The sequence below is a fragment of the Ranitomeya imitator genome, chromosome 2, assembly GCF_032444005.1.
Source record: "Ranitomeya imitator isolate aRanImi1 chromosome 2, aRanImi1.pri, whole genome shotgun sequence".
NCBI lineage: Eukaryota > Metazoa > Chordata > Amphibia > Anura > Dendrobatidae > Ranitomeya > Ranitomeya imitator.
In genome coordinates this window covers 36,461,695-36,480,948 of record NC_091283.1, presented here as the reverse complement: position 1 = coordinate 36,480,948, position 19,254 = coordinate 36,461,695, and the positions used below count along the sequence as shown (strand labels likewise).

At 44.8% G+C, this 19,254-nt stretch overlaps 1 protein-coding gene across 2 annotated transcripts; it reads right to left on the bottom strand.

Annotated features, from left to right (window-relative positions):
* Positions 1-3,364: 3,364 nt before the first annotated feature.
* LOC138667142 (neural proliferation differentiation and control protein 1-like) lies at positions 3,365-10,999 on the bottom strand. 2 transcript variants are annotated; one of them, XM_069755445.1, is made up of 9 exons: positions 10,379-10,999; positions 8,228-8,359; positions 7,897-7,995; positions 7,632-7,814; positions 5,419-5,485; positions 4,802-4,880; positions 4,351-4,421; positions 3,948-4,041; positions 3,365-3,861 (listed from the first exon to the last, which is right to left on the bottom strand). In XM_069755445.1, exons 1-9 carry the CDS (start codon positions 10,425-10,427, stop codon positions 3,805-3,807), a joined length of 831 nt encoding a protein of 276 aa, XP_069611546.1. In that variant the 5' UTR covers positions 10,428-10,999; the 3' UTR covers positions 3,365-3,804. The 2 variants fall into 2 exon arrangements, with proteins under 2 accessions (XP_069611546.1, XP_069611547.1); XM_069755446.1 differs by having other exon boundaries at positions 3,718-3,861; positions 3,948-4,038; positions 10,379-10,511.
* Between the last annotated feature and the right edge of the window lie 8,255 nt (positions 11,000-19,254).

Sequence of the window (19,254 nt, the reverse complement as noted above, 5' to 3'; positions counted from 1 at the left end):
TTTATTGAAAATAAAAAATAAATCAGAGTGCCGTATGGAGGGGACACTGCGGTATCCAGCCAAAGATAATATATCACTGCTAATATAAAGTGAAATGATATAAAAAATAAGCTAGAATGTGCATATGTAATACCAATTGGCAATAAAATGTATGAGACAAAAAGGAAGGGAACATAAACCAAACAGTAAGTACTGACACTCCTAATCCTATCCTAGGTTTTCATTGGGTAAACACTACAAAGCGTTGTCAAACGCAAAGCGTTGCCTTGTGCAGGCGTGTACTACTGAGGACAGAGAATGAACTTCAATCCAATATTGCAGCCAGCATGCAGCCAGCGGGTAAGGAAAGGGTGAATCAAACACCCAAAAACCCCGCCTCCATGGCTGAAGATTGTTTCCTCCAAATTCAGGTGACAGTGTCCCTTTAAATGGAAGAAGTTTGGGACCACCAGAAGTCTTCCTAGACCTGGCCGTCCAGCCAAACTGAGTAATCGTGGGAGAAGAGCCTTGGTGAGAGGTAAAGGAGAACCCCAAGATCACTGTGGCTGAGCTCCAGAGATGCAGTAGGGAGATGGGAGAAAGTTCCACAAAGTCAACTATCACTGCAGCCCTCCACCAGTCGGGCCTTAATGCCAGAGTGACCCGACGGAAGCTTCTCCTCAGTGCAAGACATGAAAGCCGCATAGAGTTTGCTAAAAGACACTTGAAGGACTCCCAGACTATCTACTATATAATTGTCTAAGGGTCACTTCCGTCTTTCTGTCTGTCTGTCATGGATATTCATTGGTCGCGGCCTCTGTCATGGAAATCCAAGTCGCTGATTCAGCGACGTGCACAGTCCGACGGCAACATGGCTGCTCCTTCCTCCCCGCAGTCAGTGCCCGCTCCGTACTCCCCTCCAGTCAGCGCTCACACAGGGTTAATGGCAGCGTTGATCGTGGTGTAACGCACTCAGTAAAAAGTTGCTCACACAGGGTTAATAGCAGCGTTAACCATTGATGCTGCCTATGCAGCATCAATAGTAAAAAGATCTAATGTTAAAAATAATTAAAAAAAAATTAAAATCAGGATCAGGAACCGGCCTTTCCCGCTCCTCGCGACGCCCCGGTGACCGCTCCATGCATTGCGGTCTCGCGAGATGATGACGCAGCGGTCTCGCGAGACCGCAATGCACTCTTTAGACCGGACCGCGCGAGGAGCGTCGGTAACCGCTTCGATCCGGGGGCCAACGGAGGGTGAGTATATCACTATTTTTTTATTCTTTTTTTTAACAGGGATATGGTGCCCACATTGCTATACACTGCGTGGGCTGTGCAATATATTACGTGGGCTGTGCAATATACTCCGTGGGCTGTGCTATATACTCCGTGGGCTGTGCTATATACTACGTGGCTGTGCTATATACTACATGGCCGGCCGCGAACAATCAGCGGCAGGCGCAGTCCGGCCGCTAATTGGCGCAGGATTTGAGCCACGCTTCGCTAATTGGTCGCGGCCAGCCGAATCCTGTGTATCCAATGTATTATTCTAAAATCTTCTTAAATAAACTACATACATATTCTAGAATACCCGATGCGTTAGAATCGGGCTACCATCTAGTGAGAAGATTCTCTGGTCTGAAGAGAGGAAGATAGACCTTTTTGGTGATAATTCTAAACAGTATGTGTGGAGAAAACCAGGCACTGCTCATCACCTGCCTAATACAATCCCAACAGTGAAACGTGGTGGTGGCAGCTTCGTGCTATGGGGGTGGTTATCAGCTGCAGGGACAGGACGACTGGTTGCCGTTGAAGGAAACATGAATGCGGTCAAGTACAGAGAGATCCTGGATGAAAACCTCTTCCCGAGTGCTCTGGACTTGGCCGAAGGTTCACCTTCCAACAAGACATGACCCTAAGCACACAGCTAAAATAACAAAGGAGTGGCTTCAGAACAACTCTGTGACCATTCTTGACTGGCCCAGCCAGAGCCCTGACCTAAACCCAATTGAGCATCTCTGGAGAGACCTGAAAATGGCTGTCCACCAACGTTCACCATCCAACCTGACGGAATGGTAGAGGATCCCCAAATCCAGGTGTGAAAAACTTGTTGCATCATTCCCAAGAAGACTCATGGCTGTACTAGCTCAAAAGGTGCTTCTAAATCCTGAGCAAAGGGTCTGAATACTTATGACCATGTGATATTTCAGTTTTTCTTTTTTAATAAATTTTCAAAAATTTCTACATTTCAATTTTTTTCAGTCAAGATAGGGGCAGAGTGTACATTAAAGGGAACCTGTCACCCTGTTTTTTCAGATTGAGATAAAAATACTGTTAAATAGGGCCTGCGCTGTGCGTTACAATAGTGTATGTAGTGTACCCTGATTCCCCACCTATGCTGCGAAATACATTACCAAAGTCGCGGTTTTCGCCTGTCAATCAGGCTGGTCAGGTCAGGTGGGCGTGGTGACATCGCTGTTTCTTCCCCAGCTTTCCGTTGGTGGCGTAGTGGTGTGCGCATGTCCAAGTGCCGAATCCACTGCGCGCAGGTGAAGAAAAAGCGCGCGATCTGCGCTATTACCCTTGTCATCGGTGGGGGCGGCCATCTTCCTGAGGCCGCGCGTGCGCAGATGGAGTGCTCTGCTGCACGGGGCTTCAGGAAAATGGCCGCGGGATGCCGCGCGTGCGCAGATGGAGATCGCGGCGGCCATTTTCCTGAAGCCGAGATGTAATCGGCAGATCGCGCGCTTTTTCTTCACCTGCGCGCAGTGGATTCGGCACTTGGACATGCGCACACCACTACGCCACCAACGGAAAGCTGGGGAAGAAACAGCGATGTCACCACGCCCACCTGACCTGACCAGCCTGATTGACAGGCGAAAACCGCGACTTTGGTAATGTATTTCGCAGCATAGGTGGGGAATCAGGGTACACTACATACACTATTGTAACGCACAACGCAGGCCCTATTTAACAGTATTTTTATCTCAATCTGAAAAAACGGGGTGACAGGTTCCCTTTAATGAGAAAAAAGAACGTTTTGAATTTACCAAATGGCTGTAATGAAACAAAGAGTGAAAAATATAAAAGGTTCTGAATACTTTCCGTACCCACTGTATATCCTTTGTACTCGACATATGGGATAGTTATTTTTACCCAATGTAAACCTAGGATAGGATTAGGCGTATCATTATTATTATAAACTAGAATGTGCACATGTAATACTATAAGGTATATTGGATATAAGTAACTAATCTTGCGGGTGAGTCACTTGACTTTCTATACAGCACCCTATTCTTTATCACTTCGCTCTATATCAGCAGTAATATAATATTATATTTGTCAGGATACAGCAGTGTCGCCTACATGAGTCTCTCTGTGATTTTAATGGGTTTTTATTATTATTAATAAAGTCTTTAATTCATGATGGATCTCTCTTTTCTTTGGACAGTAATTGGTAGCCAAAGGATGGGCGTAATTGATTGGATGAAGTGCCATGAACCCTATTGTTTGGACATTGTGGGAATTGACTTTAAAAAATATTGCAGAATCCTTTTCACGTTAACGACTGTGCCTTATGAGACTGGCCGCTCCTTACGTCTGCTCAGAATAAGATCATTAGAGAAGATGTTGATTGAAGGTATACTTAACCAATTGAAGCAGTGACTGAGGAGAAGCTGTCAGAATGGTCAGGGCCGGGAGGAATGGAAATAACGACATGTCCACTATACAGAGAGTTTAATGCACATAACTAGGGGACGCTCGCCGATACACTTTATAAATGTTGCCCGTAAGATATACTGTATGATGTCCGTATTTCACTTTTTCACTGCTTGGTCCGTGATGGGTCGAACAGAGGATTGTGGACTTCCATCTCTCCTGTCTGTAGAGAACAAGTAGGACACGTTTGATTAATAAATACTTCTCTAAAACAAGTACTAGAGGGGGGACTTTTGTGGCTTTACGCACCGGGGCAAGTCCGGGACACTCGTAGATGGCAAATTCTTCCCCGTCTGCCTCCGAGTCGGTGGACAGTTGATGGCAGGGCTTCTTCTCTGAGCTTCTGGGAGTAATAAAAATTATTATTATTATTATTATTTATATAGCGCCAACATATTCCGCAGCGCTTTACAAATTATAGAGGGGACTTGTACATACAATAGACATTACAGCATAACAGAAATACAGTTCAAAACAGATATCAAGAGGAGTGAGGGCCCTGCTCGTAAGCTACAAACTATGAGGAAAAGGGGAGACACGAGAGGTGGATGGTAACAATTGCTATAGTTATTCGAGTAATGGGAATTATTAGATCGGAAGACAAGAGACCATCATGCTGGTGACTGACGCTCATTCAGACTCTGTTCCTTACCTCTCCTGCGCCTGGAAGTGCTTCTTCTGAGCAGTATAATGCTGCTTATAATGAGACATCTGATCCCGTGACTGAAGGGAAGGAGGAAAAAATAAAATTATAGGATTAATAATCCATTGTATGAGGCGATGACCAGAAAAAAAAGCCCACAGCCATGGATGCCCACAGGAATATTACCCACACAGAACATTGGCCACTTTCTATGTACACTGCCAGCTTTCTATCAATATACAGTCAGTGTTAGGGTCGGGATGGAGCGGGAGGCACCAGACACCTAGTCCTCTAAAACATCTGATAGCCCTCAACCCAACCCCCAATGACAACCAAAAAAAAAAAAATTGACAAGAATAAGGCACAAAAGAAAAATAAGTGAGAAAAACACCAAAAAAAGGTGCAAGTGCAATAATGAATCGTCCCTTTTGTATACAGGTTTGTGTGGACCATGTCTTACCCTCTGGCACGGGTGCTGCCTGCTGCCCTTACAGGCTGTATAGCCCATCTCTTGTGCCAGCCTGACTTCTTTTTGTAGCCTGAACAAACATGGAGAATACAGATTAATGGGTAAAATCGAGCTATATTGAGGAATAATCTGCATAAATTCCACATTAATAACAAAGCCTTAGGGTATGTGTCCACGTTCAGGATTGCATCAGGATTTGGTCAGGATTTTTCATCAGTATTTGTAAGCCAAAACCAGGAGTGGGTGATAAATGCAAAAGTGGAGCATATGTTTATATTATACTTTTCCTCTAATTTTTCCACTCCTGGTTTTGGCTTACAAATACTGATGAAAAATCGTGACCAAATCCTGATGCAATCCTGAACATGGACACATACCCATAGGTGTAAGATAAGCGCTGAATGATCAGCCCTGATGCCATGAGAGCTACAGATAACACTATTACTCTCGGTCTGTGGACTAATTGTAGAGTTATGATTTAGGGCCATAATATGTATGTAAAATGTATAATGAGCCCTAACACTGCCGCTAGTCTTGTGCCACTTATCTGCAAAGAACTTGGCAATTTGTTGTATTTTTTTTAGCATCAAACTTTTTGCATTACGTACCTGTACCAACACATCGCCACAACAAGTATTCCAGATAAAGCGGTCAGGCTGCAAATAACTATCAGAGCTGAAACAAAACACAATATACAAGAACAATGTGATGGAAGGTGAGATGCTGAAATAAGTAACACTCCAGAGCTGCACTCACTATTCTGCTGGTGCAGTCACTGTGTACATACATTACTGATCATGTACTGATCCTGAGCTACATCCTGTATTATACCCCAGAGCTGCACTCACTATTCTGCTGGTGCAGTCATTGTGAACATACATTACATTACTGATCCTGAGTTACATCCTGTATTACACCCCAGAGCTGCACTCACTATCCTGCTGGTGCAGTCACTGTGTACATACATTACATTACTGATCCTGAGTTACATCCTGTATTACACCCCAGAGCTGCACTCACTATTCTGCTGGTGCAGTCACTGTGTACATACATTACATTACTGATCCTGAGTTACATCCTGTATTACACCCCAGAGCTGCACTCACTATTCTGCTGGTGCAGTCACTGTGTACATACAGGATGTAACTCAGGATCAGTAATGTAATGTATGTACACAGTGACTGCACCAGCAGAATAGTGAGTGCAGCTCTGGGGTGTAATACAGGATGTAACTCAGGATCAGTAATGTAATGTATGTACACAGTGACTGCACCAGCAGAATAGTGAGTGCAGCTCTGGGGTATAATACAGGATGTAACTCAGGATCAGTAATGTAATGTATTATACCCCAGAGCTGCACTCACTATTCTGCTGGTGCAGTCACTGTGTACATACATTACATTACTGATCCTGAGTTACATCCTGTATTATTCCCCAGAGCTGCACTCACTATTCTGCTGGTGCAGTTACTGTGTACATACATTACATTACTGATCCTGAGTTACATCCTGTATTATTCCCCAGAGCTGCACTCACTATTCTGCTGGTGCAGTCATTGTGAACATACATTACATTACTGATCCTGAGTTACATCCTGTATTACACCCCAGAGCTGCACTCACTATCCTGCTGGTGCAGTCACTGTGTACATACATTACATTACTGATCCTGAGTTACATCCTGTATTACACCCCAGAGCTGCACTCACTATTCTGCTGGTGCAGTCACTGTGTACATACATTACATTACTGATCCTGAGTTACATCCTGTATTACACCCCAGAGCTGCACTCACTATTCTGCTGGTGCAGTCACTGTGTACATACATTACATTACTGATCCTGAGTTACATCCTGTATTATTCCCCAGAGCTGCACTCACTATTCTGCTGGTGCAGTCACTGTGTACATACTAACTATGTTACTATGTTACTAAGGCCGAAAAAAGACATTTGTCCATCCAGTTCAGCCTATATTCCATCATAATAAATCTCCAGATCTACGTCCTTCTACAGAACCTAATAATTGTATGATACAATATTGTTCTGCTCCAGGAAGACATCCAGGCCTCTCTTGAACCCCTCGACCGAGTTCGCCATCACCACCTCCTCAGGCAAGCAATTCCAGATTCTCACTGCCCTAACAGTAAAGAATCCTCTTCTATGTTGGTGGAAAAACCTTCTCTCCTCCAGACGCAAAGAATGCCCCCTTGTGCCCGTCACCTTCCTTGGTATAAACAGATCCTCAGCGAGATATTTGTATTGTCCCCTTATATACTTATACATGGTTATTAGATCGCCCCTCAGTCGTCTTTTTTCTAGACTAAATAATCCTAATTTCGCTAATCTATCTGGGTACTGTAGTTCTCCCATCCCCTTTATTAATTTTGTTGCCCTCCTTTGTACTCTCTCTAGTTCCATTATATCCTTCCTGAGCACCGGTGCCCAAAACTGGACACAGTACTCCATGTGCGGTCTAACTAGGGATTTGTACAGAGGCAGTATAATGCTCTCATCATGTGTATCCAGACCTCTTTTAATGCACCCCATGATCCTGTTACCTGGAGCAGCCAGTGCCAGGCACCAGCTGCCAAGGCAAAGTTTATCATTAACTAGGATCCCCAAGTCCTTCTCCCTGTCAGATTTACCCAGTGGTTTCCCGTTCAGTGTGTAATGATAATACATTACATTACTGATACTGAGTTACATCTTGTATTATTCCCCAGAGCTGCACTCACTATTCTGCTGGTGCAGTGTCTCCTGTACATTACATCCTGAATTCTATATGATGACAGGATTAATATCTGTAAAGAGCAGAAATTACTTAGCGACATTGTCTGGTTAATTTCGCTCTTCCTCCTCCTGCCCAGCTTCCCGTCTTTCATCTGCAGTGGGAGTGTGGAGGTGAGCAGTGATGGGGCTCGAGCATCGGAGCTACTTTTGAGAAGTTTGGGTTTATCTCCAGTAGATGTAAGATGGACGGAGGCAGCTGCGGTGCTGGTGGATTCTGCAAGAGAAAGCGAGTAAAGGCTGAAAGGGAAGGAACAGACAGCAGGATGGAGAATGGGCGCTTTGGGTGAAATACTGACCTGTGTCCATTGGATTTATTCTATGTCCTTTGCTGATCCTGTATTCCTGAATGATGTCGATCATTGCGCCCTGTCCCTTGATCTTCAGTCTCCGGCTTGCTAAAAGAAGAAAATGCACAAAAACATTCAGCAAGCTGGCTCAATTTACAGCTCAAGGGTGCTACAACGTCATCACATGAGCTCTTCACCATGGCTATATCATAATGGCCCAGAGAAAAGACCTACGGCTGCAGTCAGATCGCCAGCTCATATTGATCGACTTCTACCGAGCAGAGTAAAATCTAATGCAACGCTGCCCCCTATGGACAACAACATGCAAGACTAATATTACCTTTTAATTCACATTTTCCAAAACTTGATTCCTCAAAGTTGGATATGCAGGGGCCGCATTTTTGACTGCCTGGAGGGCACATTTCTCTGTTCTTCATAACACAATCCAGGTTCGAAAGACAGCGACTTTGCCCTGCAAGTAGATGCACTCTATAACATAGTAAATGTTTCAATTCATAGCTGTATATCAGGAGGAAAATATAGTGAAAGCTAAATGGGCAAGGCTGATGTGTAAAGCAAGGGGAACCTTTAGAGGAAAAGCCTATAGGCTCATACTCATCCGGGAGGAAAACGGACGAGTGCAATCCAATAAAAAAAATTGGATTGCACTCTGACCAATATTATTCTATGAGTCCCTGCTCATCTGCAATATCTTTTGGTCAGCTCGCATGAAAAAAAATTGCAGCATGCTGCGAATGGCCGCGTATATCAGATGAGACTCGCCAATACAAGTCATTGGGTAAGAGAAAAAAAATCGCACGGCACTCAGACCAAGCGTGTGCCTTCCGATTTTTACACAACAATGTCCTTTGAAAGCCGACAATTCATAAGTCGCGTAGAGTAAAATCACAGCGTGACCCGACATATATATATGTACACTGCTCAAAAAAAATAAAGAGAACACTTAAACAACAGAATATAACTCCAAGTAAATCAAACGTCTGTGAAATCAAACTGTCCACTTAGGAAGTTGGAATAGACAACAGATGGAAATTATTGGCAATTATCAAGACACACTTAATAAAGGAGTGGTCCTGCAGATGAGGACCACAGACCACATCTCAGTACCAATGCTTTCTGGCTGATGTTTTGGTCACTTTTGAATGTTGGTTGTGCTTTCACACTTGTGGTAGCATGAGACGGACTCTACAACCCACACAAGTGGCTCAGGTAGTGCAGCTCATCCAGCATGGCACATCAATGCAAGCTGTGGCGAGAAGGTTTGCTGTGTCTGTCAGCGTAGTGTCCACAGGCTGGAGGCGCTACCACGAGATAGGCCAGTACACCAGAAGACGTGGAGGGGGCCGTAGGAGGGCAACAACCCAGTAGCAGGACTGCTACCTCAGCCTTTGTGCAAGGAGGAACAGAAGCACTGCCAGAGCTCTGCAAAATGACCTCCAGCAGGCCACAAATGTGCATGTGTCTGCACAAACGGTTAGAAACCGACACCATGAGGATGGTCTGAGTGCCCGACGTCCACATACGGGGGTTGTACTCACAACCCAACACCATGCAGGATGCTTGGCATTTGCCACAGAACACCAGGATTGGCAAATTCGCCACTGGCGCCCTGTGCTCTTCACAGATGAAAGCAGGTTCACACTGAGCACATGTGACAGATGTGACAGTCTGGAGACGCCGTGGAGAGCGATCTGCTGCCTGCATCATCCTTCAGCATGACCGGTTTGGCATTGGGTCAGTAATGATGTGGTGTGGCATTTCTTTGCTCACACAGGGTTAATGCCGGCGGTAACGGACCGCGTTATGCCGCGGGTAACCGGGTGACTTCGGCGTGCTGGAAATCTATGTTTGAGTCCCCGTGGTTGCATGTCTCGTGGATGTTCGACAGCCTCAACGTATGCAGGGGTTGACTATCAAACATGTAATCCCTGCATGTGTTGGGGCTGTCGAACAGCCGCGAGACATGCAGCTGCGGGGACTCAAAAATATTTTTTGAGCACGCCGAAGACACTCGGTTAGCCGGGCTTTCAATGGGTTAATAGTTGTATTGACACAAGATTATGCAACTATGAGGTTATAAAAGGCATGTGGGGTCTTCTTAGCGCTACCAGTTGCATTTTGAGAGATGTAGTTCATCAAGTCTTGGATTGCAGACCACATCTTCAGTTTCCATGGTGCTTTTTACCGACGCACAACCTCAACGTCGCCTCTAACATGACTTCTTTCATCTGAATGCTGTCACTCCGCACGTACTAAACAGACGATAATGTACTTTACTCATTAGATTCTGCCTTCGGATGACTTTTTTTTGCGTTTCCTTGGCAACAGAATCACAGTCTAGATACAGGAAATGGTTAGTGAGGTCAGAAGTGGCGGTGTCGGAGGGAGGGTTGGAGGAAGGGAGATAGCAAACAGGTAATAAAAAAATAAAAAAATCATACAACAAAACCAATATAATTTGCGAGCTTACCTGAGACAGCGACCAGGAGCAGAAAAACATGAAGTCCAGTGATCACCATCCTGTCCTTAGACTAACACATGAAGATGACCGCTCGATGATATGGCAGCAGTTGCGTCAATGCACAATACAATGCTACCACTCAAAAGTACCCCCCTTATACTAGGTGACTTACATGCATATAGGATATCTATGGGTGCATGCAACAGGTGTCCGCAAGGCTGCGGCGGGTAGATTTGCATGCACTATAAGGGTTAATATGCAAATATAGTTGCATAAATTGAGATAGTATTTGCAGAAAGTAATACAGATCTTCACACAGTATGTAGTTCTATATGAACGCTGCCGTACGTCGCTGCTACCCGTCAATCTCTATCCATGTGATATACTCTTCGCTGTCTAATTTTGTCCCTCGCCTCCCCTCGGTGCCATGCTCTCCCTCTGTGGGTGCCCTGGTCCTTCTGCGGAGTGTTTTTTTCCCTGCGCACTGATATTTCTTTATGAATGGAGAGATGCGTGGGAGGGGGCCGTGTGTCTGTGTGCAGAGCCTTGTGTCATCCATGAGACAGGCCAATGGGAGGTGGAATACAGTAGAATGGATGCAGACCTGCGGCTGTTCTGCTGCACACTCCTGCAAAATCATATCAATGCTCGTAACTTATATTCTCCTTTTAGGGAGGTATTGTTCACACTACTTTTTTTTTGTACAAGGATTTTGAAGCAGGTCCTCTTTGAGTTTTTTATCACATAGATTTTGAAGATGATCAGCTTCAAAATACACACACAAAAAAACACAAAATATTATTCAATGTGGATTTTGAAGACTTAAAAGTCCACGTAACAAAAAAAAAAAACCCTCTGTGTCAGCCCAAGACCCTTCAGTTTCAACCTTTTGTTTTCTGCTGTGGATTGATTTTTTTTTTTATTGCCGATTTTGAAGGGTTTGCTCACCTGGAATTTTTCAATGTGAATTATTCTGGCATTAAAAAAAGGAAACCAAAACTATGTAAAGAGACAGACCTACATTTTTGGCCTCTTTTTTGCATATGAATTTTTCCACTTTAAAGGGACACTGTCACCTGAATTTGGAGGGAACAATCTTCAGCCATGGAGGCGGGGTTTTTGATTCACCCTTTCCTTACCCGCTGGCTGCATGCTGGCTGCAATATTGGATTGAAGTTCATTCTCTGTCCTCCGTAGTACATGCCTGCACAAGGTAATCTTGCCTTGTGCAGGCGTGTACTATGGAGGACAGAGAATGAACTTCAATCCAATATTGCAGCCACCATGCAGCCAGCGGGTAATGAAAGGGTGATTCAAACACCCAAAAACCCCGCCTCCATGGCTGAAGATTGTTCCCTCCAAATTCAGGTGACAGTATCCCTTTAACTAATTTTAACTTCAAATGTGATCAGTTTTCCTGCTAAGGGCTCCCTCCCACTTGTGATTGAATCAGACGAATGCAACCAGATTAAAAATCGGACTGCATTCGGACCAATGTTATTCTATCATTGAGTGTTAATCTGAGATTTAATTTTCAGCATGAATTGGATCACGATCGGATTGGGGAAAAAAATTGCAGCATGCTATGATTGTAATCGGAAATTGTATCGCATTTGGCAATAGAAGTCAATGGGTGCGAGAGAAAAAAATCACACAACACTCAGATCAAACAAATGCCGAATGATTTTTACACACCGCTGACCTTTGAAAAGCCGGCAATCCATCTGCTGCGTACAGTAAAATCACAGCGTGACCCAACAGAATAGAATAAATAGTCAGATAGAAATATATCAGTGACATATATAATTAGTACAGTGCTTGTGTAGCTTACAGCATATGTATTTTATTACTAAATAAATGATTTTCTGAAAAAAAAAAAAAATGTTATGGGATCCCGACATTTTATTAACCAGCAGAGGGAAAGCGGACAGCTGGAGGCAAATATTTAGCCTGGGAAGGGGGTAATACCGAAGTAGCTTCCCAGGCTATTAATATCAGCTCACATCTGTATACTTTGCCTTTCCTGGTTATTAAAATAGGGGACCCCACAAAAAAAAATGATGTAGGGTTCCCCTATAATTAATAACCAAATTAATAACCAACAAAGGCTAGGCAAACATCTGCTGGTTTACATTAATAGCCTATAAAGGGGCCATGGATATTGATCCCCTTCCAAACTAAAAAACATCAGCTCTCAGCTGACCCAGAAAAAGACCATCAATAAGATCAGCCAACTCAGGCTCTTCGCCTCGCTCTTCCCATATGCTTTCGTGCAGTGACATGTGGGGGGATAGCTGGGATGTTGATTTCACATTTGTATTCTCAAGTGACATCAAGCCCACAGGTTAGTAATTACTAACCCCAGAATCAATTGTTAAACAAAGTAACAACCAGAATAAAGTTGTCATGACTCAGCTGTCGGGTGACCCGGAACCAGGGGCTCCTTCCCTGTCCCTACCACTAGGGGGCGCTCTAGCTCTTCCTATTCCCCGGGATACTTCTGAAGGTAAAGATGCCGGGTCCCGTCACCCTTGCCTTATCTCCTGAATCAGCCCTTCGTCTGTTCAGATCCCCCACCCAGAGAAGAGGGTGTTGTGGATTCTGTTTTTGGGCTCCCTCTGGTGGTTACAGATGGTACTGGGTGACTTGTGTTCTCTGCGGTCTCTGGTGTCCACCTGTTCTATCAGGATATGGGAGTTTCCTATTTAACCTGGCTTTCTTGTCATTTCCTCGCCGGCTATCAATGTAATCAGTGTGTCTTGTTACCTCTGCTTCCCGCTTCTGTAATCTTCAGGACAAGCTAAGTTTTTGATTTTCCTGTTCCACGTTTTGCTTAATTTTTGTCTTAGTCCAGCTTGCAGATATGTGATTCCTTTTTGCTGGTTGCTCTAGTGGGCTGATATTACTCCTCATGTTCCATGAGTTGGCACATGAGTTCAAGTAATTTCAGGATGGTTTTTTTGTAGGGTTTTTCGCTGACCGCGCAGTTCACTTTTGTATGCTCTGCTATCTAGCTTTAGCGGGCCTCATTTTGCTGAATCTGTTTTCATAACTACGTATGTGCTTTCCTCTCATTTCACCGTCATTACATGTGGGGGGCTGCTATTTCTGTGGGGTGTTTCTCTGGAGGCAAGAGAGGTCTGTGTTTCTTCTAATAGGGAAAGTTAGTCCTTCGGCTGGCGCGAGACGTCTAGGAATCATCGTAGGCACGTTCCCCGGCTACAGCTAGTTGTGTGTTTAGGTTCAGGATCGCGGTCAGCTCAGTTTCCATCACCCTAGAGCTTGTTTGTTTTTTGTGCTTGTCCTTTTGTGATCCCCTGCCATTGGGATCATGACAGTATAGCCGGCCACAAAGTGGTAATCGTATTGGCTGAAGTAGGAGGAAAAGTAGTCTGAGGAAGTTTTTTTTTTTTTTTTTTTTTCCCCCTCAGAGTTTGCTGCCTAGCCTTAATTGCAGCCTGGCTGCGTCTTACCTCCTCTTAATCCTTGAATGGCTCTGACCTCAGCTGTTTATCATGGACGTCCAGAGTTTGGCTTCCAGCCTGAATAATCTTGCTGCTAAGGTTCAAAATATACAAGATTTTGTTGTACATGCTCCTATGTCTGAACCTAGAATTCCTATCCCAGAGTTTTTTTCTGGAGATAGATCTAGTTTTCTGAATTTTAGGAACAATTGCAAGTTGTTTCTTTCTTTGAAATCTCGTTCCTCTGGAGACCCTGCTCAGCAAGTCAAGATTGTTATATCTTTCCTGCGGGGTGACCCTCAGAATTGGGCATTTGCATTGGCACCAGGGGATCCTGTGTTGCTCAATGTGGATGCGTTTTTTCTGGCATTGGGTTTGCTCTATGAGGAACCTAACCTAGAGATTCAGGCTGAAAAAGCTTTATTGGCTCTCTCTCAGGGGCAAGATGAAGCAGAAATATATTGTCAGAAATTTCGGAAATGGTCGGTGCTTACTCAGTGGAATGAGTGCGCCCTGGCTGCAAGATTCAGAGATGGCCTTTCTGAGGCCATTAAAGATGTTATGGTGGGGTTCCCTGCACCTACAGGTCTGAATGAGTCTATGACTATGGCTATTCAGATTGATCGGTGTTTACGGGAGCGCAAACCTGTGCACCATTTGGCGGTGTCTTCTGAACAGGCACCTGAGACAATGCAATGTGATAGAATTCAGTCCAGAAGTGAACGGCAAAACTATAGGCGGAAAAATGGGTTGTGTTTTTATTGTGGTGATTCAGCTCATGTTATATCAGCATGCTCTAAACGCACAAAAAAGGTTGATAAGTCTGTTGCCATTAGTACTTTACAGTCTAAGTTCATTCTGTCTGTGACTCTGATTTGTTCATTATCAGCCATTTCCGTCGATGCCTATGCGGATTCAGGCGCTGCCCTGAGTCTTATGGATTGGTCATTTGCCAACCACTGTGGGTTTAGTCTGGAGCCTCTGGAAGTCCCTATTCCTTTGAAAGGAATTGACTCTACACCTTTGGCTATGAATAAACCTCAGTACTGGACACAAGTGACCATGCGTATGACTCCTGTTCATCAGGAGGTGATTCGCTTCCTGGTACTGTATAATTTGCATGATGTCTTAGTGCTTGGTCTGCCATGGTTACAAACTCATAACCCAGTCTTGGACTGGAAAACGATGTCTGTGTTAAGCTGGGGATGTCAGGGGGTTCATGATGATGCACCTTCGATTTCTATCGCTTCATCTACTCCTTCTGAGGTTCCTGTATTTTTGTCTGATTATCGGGATGTTTTTGAGGAGCCTAAGCTCAATTCGCTTCCTCCTCACAGGGATTGCGATTGTGCTATAGATTAGATTCCTGGCAGTAAATTTCCTAAAGGTCGTTTGTTCAATCTGTCAGTGCCAGAGCATACTGCTATGCGGGATTATGTTAAGGAGTCCTTGGAAAAGGGACATATCTGTCCATCTTCGTCCCCTTTGGGAGCAGGTTTTTTTTTCGTGGCCAAAAAAGATGGTTCCTTGAGGCCTTGTATAGATTACCGTCTTTTGAATAAGAGTACAGTCAAATATCAGTATCCTTTGCCATTGTTGACTGATTTGTTCGCTCGCATTAAGGGGGCTAAATGGTTCACTAAGATTGATCTTCGGGGTGCGTATAATCTTGTGCGGATAAAGCAGGGTGATGAGTGGAAAACCGCATTTAATACGCCTGAGGGCCATTTTGAGTATTTGGTGATGCCTTTTGGACTTTCTAATGCTCCTTCTGTCTTCCAGTCCTTTATGCACGATATTTTCCGTGAATATCTGGATAAATTTATGATTGTGTATTTGGATGATGTTTTGGTTTTTTCGGATGACTGGGAGTCCCATGTTCAGCAGGTCAGGAAGGTGTTTCAGGTCCTGCGGGCCAATTCTTTGTTTGTAAAAGGTTCAAAGTGTCTCTTTGGAGTCCAGAAGATTTCTTTTTTGGGGTATATTTTTTCCCCTTCTACTATTGAGATGGATCCCGTCAAGGTTCAGGCTATTTGTGACTGGACGCAGCCTACATCTCTTAAGAGTCTACAGAAGTTCTTGGGCTTTGCTGATTTTTATCGTCGTTTCATAACTAATTTTTCTAGTGTTGTTAAGCCTTTGACGGATTTGACTAAGAAGGGTGCTGATGTTGCTGATTGGTCTCCTGCGGCTGTGGAGGCCTTTCAGGAACTTAAGCGCCGGTTTTCTTCTGCTCCTGTGTTGCGTCAGCCAGATGTTTCGCTTCCTTTTCAGGTTGAGGTTGATGCTTCCGAGATTGGAGCGGGGGCGGTTTTGTCACAGAGAAGCTCCGATTGCTCAGTGATGAAGCCATGTGCGTTCTTTTCTAGAAAGTTTTCGCCCACTGAGCGGAATTATGATGTTGGTAATCGGGAGCTTTTGGCCATGACGTGGGCATTTGAGGAGTGGCGTCATTGGCTTGAGGGTGCTAGACATCGTGTGGTGGTCTTGACTGATCACAAAAATCTGATTTACCTTGAGTCTGCCAAGCGTCTGAATCCTAGACAGGCTCGTTGGTCACTGTTTTTCTCCCGTTTCGATTTTGTGGTTTCATACTTGCCAGGTTCAAAGAATGTAAAGGCGGATGCTCTTTCTAGGAGTTTTGTGCCTGACTCCCCTGGAAATTCTGAGCCCACTGGTATCCTTAGGGATGGGGTGATTTTGTCGGCTGTCTCCCCAGACTTGCGACGTGCTTTGCAGGAGTTTCAGGCGGATAAACCTGATCGTTGTCCGCCTGAAAGACTGTTTGTTCCGGATAATTGGACCAGTAGAGTCATCTCCGAGGTCCATTCTTCTGCGTTGGCAGGTCATCCTGGAATATTTGGTACTAGAGACTTGGTGGCCAGGTCTTTTTGGTGGCCTTCCTTGTCGAGGGATGTGCGTTCTTTTGTGCTGTCTTGTGAAGTTTGCGCTCGGGCTAAGCCTTGCTGTTCTCGGGCCAGTGGATTGTTGTCACCTTTGCCTATCCCGAAGAGGCCTTGGACGCACATTTCCATGGACTTTATTTCGGATCTCCCTGTCTCTCAAAAAATGTCCGTCATCTGGGTTGTGTGTGACCGCTTTTCTAAGATGGTTCATCTGGTACCCTTGCCTAAGTTACCTTCCTCCTCTGAGTTGGTCCCTCTGTTTTTTTCAGAACGTGGTTCGTTTGCATGGGATTCCGGAGAACATCGTTTCTGACAGGGGATCCCAGTTTGTGTCTAGATTTTGGCGGACGTTCTGTGCTAAGATGGGCATTGATTTGTCCTTTTCGTCTGCATTCCATCCTCAGACGAATGGCCAGACGGAACGAACTAATCAGACCTTGGAAACTTATTTAAGGTGTTTTGTTTCTGCTGATCAAGATGACTGGGTTACCTTTTTGCCGCTTGCCGAATTTGCCCTTAATAATCGGGCTAGTTCTGCTACCTTGGTTTCTCCTTTCTTTTGTAATTCGGGGTTTCATCCTCGTTTTTCCTCTGGTCAGGTGGAGCCTTCTGATTGTCCTGGAGTGGACATGGTGGTGGATAGGTTGCATCAGATTTGGAGTCATGTGGTGGACAATTTGAAGTTGTCCCAGGAGAGGGCTCAGCAGTTTGCTAATCGCCGTCGCCGCGTGGGTCCTCGACTTCGTGTTGGGGACTTGGTGTGGTTGTCTTCTCGTTTTGTTCCTATGAAGGTCTCTTCTCCTAAGTTCAAGCCTCGGTTTATCGGTCCCTATAGGATCTTGGAAATTCTTAACCCTGTGTCGTTTCGTTTGGATCTCCCGGCATCGTTTGCTATTCATAATGTGTTCCATCGGTCGTTGTTGCGGAAGTATGAGGTACCTGTTGTTCCTTCGCTTGAGCCTCCTGCTCCGGTGCTGGTGGAGGGAGAATTGGAGTATGTTGTGGAGAAGATCTTGGATTCTCGTGTTTCCAGACGGAAACTCCAATATTTGGTCAAGTGGAAAAGTTATGGTCAGGAGGATAATTCTTGGGTGGTTGCCTCTGATGTTCATGCTGCTGATTTGGTCCGTGCATTTCATAGGGCTCATCCTGGTCGCCCTGGTGGTTCTCGTGAGAGTTCGGTGACCCCTCCTCAAGGGGGGGGTACTGTTGTGGATTCTGTTTTTGGGCTCCCTCTGGTGGTTACAGATGGTACTGGGTGACTTGTGTTCTCTGCGGTCTCTGGTGTCCACCTGTTCTATCAGAATATGGGAGTTTCCTATTTAACCTGGCTTTCTTGTCATTTCCTCGCCGGCTATCAATGTAATCAGTGTGTCTTGTTACCTCTGCTTCCCGCTTCTGTAATCTTCAGGACAAGCTAAGTTTTTGATTTTCCTGTTCCACGTTTTGCTTAATTTTTGTCTTAGTCCAGCTTGCAGATATGTGATTCCTTTTTGCTGGTTGCTCTAGTGGGCTGATATTACTCCTCATGTTCCATGAGTTGGCACATGAGTTCAAGTAATTTCAGGATGGTTTTTTTGTAGGGTTTTTCGCTGACCGCGCAGTTCACTTTTGTATGCTCTGCTATCTAGCTTTAGCGGGCCTCATTTTGCTGAATCTGTTTTCATAACTACGTATGTGCTTTCCTCTCATTTCACCGTCATTACATGTGGGGGGCTGCTATTTCTGTGGGGTGTTTCTCTGGAGGCAAGAGAGGTCTGTGTTTCTTCTAATAGGGAAAGTTAGTCCTTCGGCTGGCGCGAGACGTCTAGGAATCATCGTAGGCACGTTCCCCGGCTACAGCTAGTTGTGTGTTTAGGTTCAGGATCGCGGTCAGCTCAGTTTCCATCACCCTAGAGCTTGTTTGTTTTTTGTGCTTGTCCTTTTGTGATCCCCTGCCATTGGGATCATGACAAGAGGGGCGCTATTGTGCACCGCAGTACACCAACCCGACGAACAAGGCAACACAAACAAGGGTAAACTGAAATACCAAGCATACAAATATTCACTCACATATAACAGAGGAATGCACTGGGGAGTGGAGGATGGGGAAATAACCAAAGTAAGAGGAGGGAAGGGAATTATTACACTTACAAACCACACAACAGTCACAGATAACCCCTTCAAAACTCCTTCCCATATAAACACCTCTCCACCCACCAAAAGTTAGCTATGACATGGGTTTGAATCAGGACCCAGATTATAAAGGGGACGGGAGTGGCTAACTGAGCTCAGCTGAGAGCTCATACTCCCAGAGTTTCCAACATGGCCAATGAACCCCTGTTCTGCCAAAATAAATAAACACCATTTAAATAGAAGTTCTTCTTTTCAGCACAGGAGTAGGAGCAATCAGACACTGCGGTCTTCTGGCTCCTCTCTGTTGCGGTAACTCCGTAATAAAAGTTTTTAATTTGAAATAATGACACAGACTCCTTTATTGAATCTAAATTTACCAAAAACACTTATACTTACTGCA